Consider the following 11,615-nt stretch of genomic DNA (forward strand, 5'->3'; position numbering starts at 1 on the left):
TAAAGCATAATATCACTAATTATTAGCTATTTTGATAGTCACACACTGAGGTTATAACAGCTCTCCTATTCTCCCCAATATTTTAAAGATCAGTGGCAGTGAATTAGCAATCATACTGGACAATTTTTAGTACTTGTGGATATAATATATTTGGGACTGGTGACTTGAACTTGGGAAAGGAAGCTAGGTGTTCTCAAACCATTCCTCTAACTATCGGTTTTCAGGTGCCTAGCTGTTTTTATTTGGTCCCTTCCAATACAAAGATCATTCTCCTCGACAGAAGGGAAAAGTCCAATTAGGCACTATAAATATTTATTATTAAACCACAGTTCCATTTAAGCATAATTCCAGTGAAATCTAATTATCACTTGAACAAACAAAAAAAGACTCTCAGAAAAAGCAAATCCCAGGCAGTTAATAGACTGCTGTTTCCAATACAGCTAATTTCAAATTATGTACATGTAGATTTACCATAGCAAATCTTTAATCCTAAAATAATTCTCTATTGTCTACTAATCCATGCTCCTGGGCCACTTCCATTAGCCACAGCCAGTAAAGTCAACAAGCATTTTTTTTTTAAAAAGGCTGGGTCTCCCTATCTTGCCCAAATTGGAATTACACGGGCTATTCAAGGCTCTGACTGGCATAGGGAGGGGTAACTTGTTTCCAATATAGTATAATTCAGGCCTCTTTAGGCAACCTTGTAGGACACCCCACTACCACCACCACCACCACCACCCCCACCACCACTACCACCAAGCTCACCTGATTAGTATCCAACTAAGTACAGATGCCTATTTGGTTTAGGCCACTGCAGCACAGAACTCCCAGTTCAAGAGCTCAAGAGCTCCACTAGTCTAAGCTTCATTGGTAGCTGGGAATAGAGGCTGGTCACCATACCCAGTCTCAACAAGCTTTTATTGAGCACAGAAAAGAAGAAAAAAGTCCTTGCCCTAAAGAAATTTCCATTCAAATAGAGGAATCAACATGCAAATAACCAGATACAGAGAAAATAGAGAAAACACAGATAGAAGGTAAACTCAGAGGGGAAGGGACCATAGAAGGTAAACTCAGAGGGGAAGGGACCAACAGTTCGTGGGACCAGGAAAAGCCTTCTGCAAAATCTTGTGCTAAATCTTGAAGGAATCCAAGGAACCTAAGAGCCAGAGAGAAGAGAATGTATTCCAGGCGTGGAAAACAGGCATAAAAAGGCAGAGAGACAGGAGATGGACGGTCAGTAGGCCAGCATAGCTGGATCACAGAATGTGTGGAGGGAAGTAAAATGTAAGGAGACTGGAAAGGTAGGAAGGAGTCAAGTTGTGAATAGCTTTAAATGTCAAATAAGACATTTCATATTTGCTACTAGAATAGGGAGCCCCTGGAGTTTATTGAGGGGGAAAGTCAGACCTATGCTTTAGAAAAATTGCTTGGGAAGATGACAGAGTAGCAAGTAAGACCAGACAAGCTCTCCCCCACAACTCCTCCACAAATATCTAGAAAATGCAACAAACTGAGCCAAAGAAAAAAAAGATTCCAAAATTAATAGAGGAAAGGAAAGCTGTGGTTATAGTTTCCCTAGATATAAGTTTTTGACAGAATATCTTATACTATTCTTATGGAGAAATGGATTAGACAATAATAAAATGAGATAATTTTTAAAATTACTTAAGCAGTCAATGTTATTTTAAAGAATGCAAACTAATTTTTAAATTAGTATATGTAAAATTAACATAAAGAAGAAAATCCACCGTTGTTATTTAGCACAAATAATCAAGAGCTAATTCTACTTGAATAAGCTCAAGTGCAACAGAAGAAATTGCCTGACTTTAATTTGGAGAATAACCACTACTTCCCAGTGTCACAAAAGAAATCACTTCACAGGAATAAACCATTGCCTCCAGCCATTCAGCTGTAGGTTTCTCCTACCACAACCCCACTACAAAGTATTCCATATCCAGCATACATTATATATTCCACTGCTGTAGTTTGCATGTTCCATGTGGACACTCAGAAATGTAGGATTACTTGGGTAGAATAAGAATCTTTAAAAGGTTAATATTAAAATAGGTTATAGAAGTTAATCTTTTACTCAAATAAGAATCAAATTTAGAAAAATAATTCACAATAACGGTAATTTTTGGAGCTATACCTGGTTATCTTTGTATCTACTGAGATCTGCTATGCAGTATTCTTTGAATAATTTATCATAGTATTTCTTTGCAAGCCTCTTCTCCCTGGAGTCAGAAATATATAAATATTACAACTTTAGAAATCTAACCAGAATTATTACTTGGAAGCAAGGTCAAATTAAACAACATAAACAGAAAATACAATGATTGATTTTAAAAGACATAGATGAAAGTGCATTACAAATACAATTTTACTAAGAAATCTAATAAATTATTTTTTAAAAATGCAAGTCAAATAAATGAAAGTTTAAATAAAATTGCCAGGAATTAGCAAAAGACTCAAGAAATACTCTCCTATCCTAGAAATTTTCTAACATGTGCCTACGAGAAGTCCCAAGAAGTAGTTGGGCCTGTTGGCTAGTTACTGGAGCAGCTCAATAGTAATAACTAAAATAACTTCATTTAAAAGGCATTTATCACCATTTAAATATTAAATAACCCTATTCAATAAGTCAATTCATTCAGCTTTTTGGGGGTATAGTACCTTGCGCCTTCCTGTATCAAAAGGAAATGACTTTCTCTTTAACCAAAAACAGACTATCTGTGCTCTGGTTACTATCAAAGAAGATAATCATCAACTGACTATGACCAAAGATCTGCTACATGTTCAACCAAGACATCTTCTATCAAGTTAGGTTATCAGAAAGCAGAGGACCTGGACCACAGTAATAAGAAATGACATTTATACAGCACTTCAAAAGTTTGAAAAGTGCTTTATATATATGGAATGGGGGACTGGTTAGCAGGTCTAGTGTCCCCCACATGACAGAGATGGGAGGCTGCTTCCAGAAGGACATCAAATGGCATGTAAGGGAAGAACCCTACTCCCTGATCTGGAGCATGCACAGGCACTCTGTAGTTCTGGTCCACTAACTGCATGGTGAAGAAAGACTTTTTTGATTGTCTATGGAGCCAGACCTGGGGTAGAAGCGGGGGGGGGGGTGTTTAAAAGGCACTAACAAGCCAAAACAAGGCTATTATTGCAATTCTTTCATGCCTGACTGCTGTTCTCAGGAAAGAGACAATGCTGTAAGCCCCACACATTAAAAGGTTTTGGGCTTTCCCCATCAGAAGCAAACATGTGATTTGGGATAAAGATCCTCAGAGCTTACAAAGGCATCTTCTCTAACCATATCATTTCAACCATTTTCTTGCCCAAAGTAATGCCCTCAGTGAGTTTTAATCCTATGTTTTCAATATTTAAGAGGTTCAATAAAATAATGGTCCAAAATTATACAGCAATTTGTTGCTTTTAATTCACTAAGTACATCCCTCATGACCAAGCCCTTCATTCCACCAGGGAGGATAATGAAATTAAGAGAAGTGAGGAAAATTGCCCAAAGTCACATAACTAATTAGTAGTAGAATTAGGAGTAGAATTTTGTTCTCCTCACTCCTGGCCTAGCTCTTTCCACTATATCACCCTACCTCCAAGGCTTTATTTCCTTAATATTCCAAATTAGTAAAGTTTTTATAAACCAAATTATTGAAGAGTTTGAATTATTTCTTTGCATTTTCCTCCCTACTTTTCCAACCAAGGTAACAATAGGAATCTGAAAATCAACCATCAAAGAACCTCAATGTGACATGTCCCCATGTAATAAAAATCACCAAGTCATGTCCATTTCATCTTCTTCATTCCATAGGAATTTATGATTTTCTCTTATAACATCCAAGTCTGTCTTGTCATTTTCCCTAGAAAAGATAATGTTTTGTGAATTATTTAATTTAAATGTAATTTCAAACAAAAGTGCATGCCCAGATTCACTAGTATTTGGGGTGAATTTATCCCAAAGAGGCCATTCAGCAAACATTACAATCACAGATATACACGGTCAACTGTAAAAATTTCCTAGTGATACCTGGTCAGAGAAAAAACAAAAGAGAAAGAACAAAAACAAAGCAAAATAAAAAGGGTCCAAGAGTTGTTCCTGGAACAGAAGTTGTGGGGTTAAACAGATCCTTATGCTTATGTAGAATAATTTGTAAATGTAGCCTTCACTATACCAAACTTTATATCCATGATGACTAACAGATAAAGAAAAAAGATAAAGCATTTAGTAAGCACTTATTATGTGCTAAGCACAGTGAGGATACAGCTGAAAGTGACCTGGAGGTTTGTATCTCCACAAGACAAGGCAAAAAGCTCACCTATCAGAGCCAAGGATCCAGGGGTAAAGTCCAAATGTCTGGTATGACGAAGATGGAAGAAGAAAAGGGCCATGATAAGGGGACAAAAAGGGAAATGGCAACTTGGGGTCCAGAAAGAAAAGGCAAAGTTTACCTATCAGAGTTGGAGGACCAAAGTAGACACCAGCACAACACACGCTCTAGGTCATGAAACTAGGAAACACTATACCTCTAATTCACGTAACTTTCTGCAAGGCTATATAAACTATACACTTCTAATTTACATAAATTTGTCATTATAATACTTACCCTGAACGTTTGAAATCTTCTTTTTTACCACCATAATACAAAATATAATCATTCACCAACTTCTTATGTCTTTCATACTGAAATATGAAAAATTAAGGAATTTTTACCCTTAAAAGCTATTGTTACTTCATTAATGAATGGTATGCTGCTTCATAATGCCATTCATTCCAATAACCACATAATGAAATATAGAATGTCTCATTTCTAAAAACATAAGGGGAATTCACTTTTCTGCCTAGAAAAATAAGATTCGGCTAACCTGGCATAATTCAAGACTGAGGAGGGTAAACCACAACTTTTAAAACTGAATTGTACATTTAAGAATTCCGATCAACACAATGGAACCAATTCCAGAGAATTTATGATGAAACATACTATCCACCTCTAGACAGATAAGATGATAGACTTAGAATGCAGACTGACACATTTTTTAGACATGACTAATGTGGCAATTTGACTATACATATTTGTAGCAGGTTTTGTTTTTCTTGCTTTCTCAATGGATGGGGGAGGGGAAGAGGAGGGGAGAGAGAGGATTCAGAACTGAAAATAAAATTGAATTAAATAAAAAACAATCTCACTATTAGGTTCATAAAATAAAAATCTACTTACAAATGATAGACAAAAGCAAAATTGTTTTCAGAACGGAGTGTGATTTAAATTGCTCTAAATATACATTATATAAAAACGCTTATAAATCAATAAAATGGAACACTCACTAAAAATTTTAAAATTATGATTATAACCTTTAACTTAGAATCACAGAATTTTACATTTGGAAGGGAACTCAGATGGCATCTAGTCCAATTTGCTGGAAATTTGAATCCTTCTACACATCTCCCTAAGAGTGGTCATCCATTCAGTTTCGTAAATGGAAATATCTTTTACAAGAGGTCTTTTAAATAAAATTCATAAATAACAGTTACTCATATTTAAGTAGTACTATAAGGCAGTGGGAAAATCTATGAAGATTTTGAATAGATGAGTCACTTCTCAAGGCATTTATAGTAATTCATTCATTTACTAGTTTATGCATCAGTTCCCTCCCCCTCCTCCCCCCCCTAATTTCCCCACCTCCAGTAAGGTAAAACTGACTTGGGGAAGTAGTAAAAGGGAGGAGAGGAAAAACAAAACATCTAAATAACACTAGCTCTTCCTATCCCTGGCTTCAGCAAAAGTTGCCCTGATCCACATCATGTTTCAATCAAGTTCTTTTCATCTCCCAGTATTTTCAGCAGCAATATGGACAGGTCAGTAGTCAGGAAAAACTGAAAATGTGGATCAGTCCCATGAAGAAACTGAACTGGTGCCATTGTTTCAGGTACAAGGTTTGTAGGGAGAAGGAAACTTTAAAAGGCTATTTTAGAGGCCAAAAGCCACAGCAGGCCTAGGAACATACCACAAACTGACCTAACTAGAGCCTTCAGGTACAGGTTCTGCAGATTTTAAATGTGAAAGGTCCTGAGTTAGAAGGTCATTACAAACCAGACACAATGAAGTAGGACAGGCAAGAAAAACTTATTCAAGCTGGTATATTTCTTAAATCTCTCCCTAAAGCTTCAGAAATGTTTTACTATTTTCTGTCACTGTCTTAACTTAAGGTGCTAACAAAATATATTATCCATTAGGATAAATGGAAAAATTTTACTTCAATAATGACACATATATACATATATACATTCAATAATGAAAAATATAGCTCTAAATTTCTAGAGAAGATTTCACTGAAATAAAAAAAGATTTTTCGATGTTCCGCTATTCATTAAAGGAGTGAAAATCATTAAAAGGATACAGCATTCATAGCTATTAGATGAAACCTTCTATTTCTCGCTTCTTCCCTGTTAAAAGAAATTTTAAGAACATTAAAAGTTCTAAAATTTTTATAGATTCAAATCCCCTAGGTTTATTTGAATAAACATTATATAAACCATGAAAAAAATTTACAAACTCAAAAATTCACAATAAAATATCTTACCGATCCAGCTCCTCTGCTGCAACACGTCTATGAGACACTTTTGCATATTTTTCTTTCTGAAATGGCTTTTTGAGCAATGAATCTTCATTAATTGTCCTAGTGCATTAAGTATGAGGAAAAAAGAATACATGTTTCTAGTTAAAATAGTTTTTCTGGCATTTCATATTTTCCAATTGGGTAATATGTTTTAGGACATTCAGCAATAAATTCCAAATAAATGTAATAGAAGCTCAATGTTTGGCCTAAAAATGAAACTAGTAACCTTGAAGTAACAATTTCCTATCTCTGTAACTTGAATTTTCATACCTCTAAAATGGAAAAAAAAAAAAAACATTCCCCACATCCTTACTTCACAGGGGTTCATGTGTATAAATAAAGATCTTTAGAGGGCTCGGCTCTTCCAGGTCTCAAATTCTATCATGCTAGGATGGATGAACTTCCTTTGGGCATTTTTTATTCCTTCATTGAGAAGCATTACATAAAATGAAATAGACACTTGATCCATAAGCTTCAGTCTAGGATTCAGTCCTCTCAATAATATATGAGAAAGACAATGTGCTGCTATGCTTTGCCTTCCAGCTCTGCTTCTGACTCTCCAAACTGTGTCACCATGCTTTAGCTGCCTTCTCACCCGGAAAGCTGTCAGCACCTGTGGTCCTATTCTGGAGCATCCTTGGGCCTAGGCAGTGCCCTTCTCCCATTGGTGTGTTCCTCTCAGAGAATGTTTTTGAAGAAGAGTGCCAGCCAGTTATCCATCATTCCTCTCCTGGCTTTGCTTTTTGCTCTCCAAATTGTTACTCCCATTCTCCTCCACCTTCCTTTAAACTTCCCTTTAAGTGTGTCTTCCCACATTAGAATGTAAGCACCTCGAGGACAAGGGCTGTCTTTTTACTTCTACTTGTATCCTCAGTGCTGAGCATTACAGCGGCAGACTGTAAACCATCTATGCCCATTTATCCGGGGTGACTCTTGTTCATGTCCTCCATAAATTCTCCAGGAAGGTGACTGCTCGAGCACTGGAAGCTTTCCTCCCTTACTATGACACTGCAAGGGTACCCGTGCAACACTGGCTGTCCATCTGTCATCCCTAATTCCTGCTAAGTGACCAACCCATCTTCTTTTCCTTTTCTTTTTCCTTCCCTTTCACCTTTAAATATAAGATGATTTTTACTGGAGTCAGTAAAGCTTCCCATGAAAGCAAAGACCTATCTTTTGAATAGTTATAAACATATGGCACACAGTACAGAGTTATACTATACATTTTTAATCTCAGCCTTAATACATTCTTTTGAAGCATTTTGCCCTCCTTGGCTATGGCTACCTTATCTCATTTGCCATACAATTGCTCTTGGCTATTATATCATATATTTTCTGTACATATTCAATGGAGAGAAGATGCGCTGTGCTACACTTTACTCAATGTCAATAGACTGGCTATATCCTAGGAACTTATCATTGATAGATTTGTCTTGTGATTTATGACTAGTATAGAGAGGATGCTAATGAAACTGAATGAGAGATATAAAGCAGGAGTAGACCTAACAGGCACAAAGAATAAGTTCTTCGATGTTCAGTCTGCAAACTCAGTGTAAATGCCACACTATATCAATTACCAAAAGGACATGCTGACCTTCTAGATTCAGTTTTATACTTTCTTATATCACTGCATCACTAAAGAGTATGATATTGAAATACAAGAAATGATTAGCTGTTTTCAGCTTTGCAGTGTTGATGGAAACCTTTAACATTAGTAGGTAAAAATTCTTCACATTAGCAGTTATTCCTTAATGCAGCCTAATAGTATATGAACTTCAAGCAAAGACTGGATGACCATTTTGTCAGGTATGTTGTAGAGAAGATTCTTGTGGCGTTGGACAGATGGTTTCTAATATCCCTTCCAACTATAAGACTCCATGATTCATCAGACCGTATCACTATGCTAGCTCTTGCAAAACGGCCCAATATCATTAGCATGTCTAAACACTCAGTTTAAGATAACAATCAGTAGCCCACAAGGTGTTACTAGTAAATTTTTTTTAAAGAAAACACACCATAATGTACATAAATAAATGAACATTATTCCCTTCAAAGTAACTAATTTGGTAGACTCTACCCATTACAATGAAGCTAATGTTGCTCAAAACACTTTTGGAACCTTCTTTGTGGCTTGCAACATAATCTTTAATAGTCTCAAAGGTGGTAAGTCATCATCCTTTGAGGATGAGGCTGAAGGTAATTCAGATCTACGTGTTAAATAAGATGGATAATCAAACTAGGCTACACTATTTTTTCATTAAAAATTGTTTCACACAAAGGCTACTGTGCAAAATCCTATAATGGTAAAGAAGCTAACACTGACGTGTAATTCATTCCATTTTTGTCATGAAGAATTTCGCAAAAAACTTTAGAATTTCTACTTAATTAGTTTAGGTGAATGTTTAGCTTTGTAAGATAAATCATATCACTCGTTTCATGAAGCCTTCCCTGATATCCCAACCATTTGTTGCTTCTCCTTCCTCTGAACCCCATGACATGAAAAGCACTTAGTGTTCTATCTCCCTGATGACACACCACATTTTGTCTTTTATTAAAGCTAAGGATTTTGAAGTCCTACACAATAAAACTAAAGACTCTGGAAGCATATATGAGGTTGTTGGTTTTTTTAATCATTTCTGTTGACTGAAGGTAGTAAATTCAGAAAAGACAGGAAGAATTGAAAAAGGGAAGAACAAACTAAAACACTGTGTCCAAGAATAGGATTTTCATATCCAGCGTTCCTGAAGTCTTACGAATCTAAAAAAGTGAGTTTTAAACTAAAGAAGGGGAAGGGAAAACAGCCCACAGAGATCTGAAAAGCCTAGTTCCACGTAGAGTAACAGGTACAACACAGGAAGAGGAACCAACAAAGGGGTTCCAGAATAGAGTTCTGGATCTGATTCTCACCAACAACAGAGAATTGGCTACTGGACTGGAAATGCTGTGAACTGACCACTCACTTAATTTGTGCTGAGAAGTGAGGCCATAATCTGACATACACTCTAAATTTAGGGAAAGTAGATTTTAAAGAGTTAAAAAGAATAGGTATATTCTACGAATTTTCTATCTCTTGCTCTGTGAACAGTAAAAAAAAAAAAAAAATCAGTGCTACCACTGCTACTAAAAAAGAAGAGACAATTGACTACCCTTTGGTCCTACTCCCAATCCCTATGACTCCAAAGACCAAAACTCCTTTCTTTGCCTTCTCTGGTCATCTCTTCCTAATATGTGTTCTTTTCCCTATTAGAATGTAAGATCCTTAAGGGCAGAAACTGTTTTACTTTCGTATAATTTGTCCTTAGCACCTAGCAAAATGCCAGGCACATAGCAGGCACTTAAAAATGTTTTTTCACGGGGCAGCTAGGTGGCGCAGTGGATAGAACACGGGCCCTGAATTCAAATACGAACTAAGACCAAACACTTGACACTTACTAGCTTTACAACCTTGGGCAACTCACTTAACCCCAACTGCCTAAGCAAAAAAAAAAAAATTTTCACTCATTCATTTAACAATTCACTCAATAATGTGATATGACAGCCTTTTAAAAAACGAATGCATTCTCATGCTGCATTAAGATAAGGAAAGTTTCTAGTAGATTCAGTTCTGGGTACCATATTGTAGGAAAGTGAGTGTTCAAAGAAAGGTGACTAGAATGATGAAAGGCCTCAAATCCATACCACATCAGGATTCACTGAAGGAACTGGGGATGTTTAGCCTGGAGAACGGAAGATTCAAGGGGCACATGAGAGCTATTTTCAAGAACCTGAAAGACTGTCACGTGGAACAGGGATTAGACTTATTCTGTCTGGCCCCAGATGGCCAGTGGGTGGAAGTTACAACAAGGTAAATTTAGACTTGGTATGAGGAAAAACTTCCTAACATTCTAAGCTATCCAAAAGCGAGTTGGGCTATCTCTAGAGGACCTGGGTTCTACCCCTAGCTAGATGTCTTCAAGCAAAGGTTATGTAATCACAGGTTATGTGTGTGGTAGTCATGTTTCTTTTTCAGATATGGGTTGGACTAAGACAGTGAGGTTCCTAAAACTTCTGTAATACTGTAATTCTGGTAATACCAGAAGAAACAGAAGACAATGTCCAAGAAGAGGGCCAGCAATCAAACTCATGACATCAGATGTCTCAATTCAAATGCACAATGTGTGGAGTAATAAACAGAGTCAACTAGAGATCTTAATATAAATACAAGGAGGAAAATATGACCTCATAGGCACTTGATGGGATGGGACTCAGAACTTGAATATGGTTTTACAAGGATATGAATTATTTAAAAGGAACAGAATAAATTAAAGGAGGTAAAGTAATATTGTATACTAATGAAATAAGCTTCTGTGAAGAAATCCATTAGCCAGAGGAGAGAAATATGGTACAGACTAGGTAAGGAACAATAAAAGGGGAAATGAAAAGTGACACTGTTGCAGGGATATATTATGTATATTATGTGAACAGAAAGAAAAATTTGATGAAGAGTTTGGAAAACATCACAAAATTGGCACAGAAGCATGATACTGTAGTGGTCTATTGCTTAAACTATTCAAACATCTGCTGGAACTCTCTCACCACCAAAAGCAGAGGAGCTGAAAATTTGTGACCTGCTTCACTGATAATTTTATCCTTCAAAAGATATAAAGAGAAATAAGGAAGGACTACAAACCTTAGCCTGATTATGACAAAGCAGGAGGCACTGACTGCTGATGTAGAAAGACATTGAAAACCTCAAAGGCAAATAAAGTAGGTCCTCCTAGAAAGGAAGTCATAATCGGTTTCAGAACAGAAACAAGTTTTCCTTGTTTCTGCTACCTTACCAGAAATGGTAAGAGGATCAAAGAAGACATCATAAATGAATCAGCTGAAGAAACTACTATTTTTTTAGCTAGGAAAGAGAAGACTTAAGGAGAACTAGGTAGCTGTCTATGATTATCTAAAATGAGGAAAAGGGAGGACATATATTTTGCTTGGCC

The 11,615-nt window shown here is 36.4% G+C and overlaps 1 protein-coding gene across 1 annotated transcript in view; it reads right to left on the bottom strand.

Moving 5' to 3' along the window:
• LOC114026232 (protein FRA10AC1) overlaps positions 1 to 11,615 on the bottom strand; it is a 55,331-nt gene that overhangs the window by 35,166 nt on the left and 8,550 nt on the right. The window contains exons 3-7 of the mRNA XM_027839897.1: positions 6,604 to 6,699; positions 6,421 to 6,466; positions 4,629 to 4,705; positions 3,801 to 3,884; positions 2,150 to 2,234 (exon numbers count right to left, since the gene is read on the bottom strand). Of these exons, the coding sequence (XP_027695698.1) occupies positions 2,150 to 2,234; positions 3,801 to 3,884; positions 4,629 to 4,705; positions 6,421 to 6,466; positions 6,604 to 6,699 (388 nt within the window). The remainder of the gene's footprint in view (positions 1 to 2,149; positions 2,235 to 3,800; positions 3,885 to 4,628; positions 4,706 to 6,420; positions 6,467 to 6,603; positions 6,700 to 11,615) is intronic.

Source organism: Vombatus ursinus, unplaced genomic scaffold, assembly GCF_900497805.2.
Source record: "Vombatus ursinus unplaced genomic scaffold, bare-nosed wombat genome assembly UNPS02014833.1, whole genome shotgun sequence".
Classification (NCBI taxonomy): domain Eukaryota; kingdom Metazoa; phylum Chordata; class Mammalia; order Diprotodontia; family Vombatidae; genus Vombatus; species Vombatus ursinus.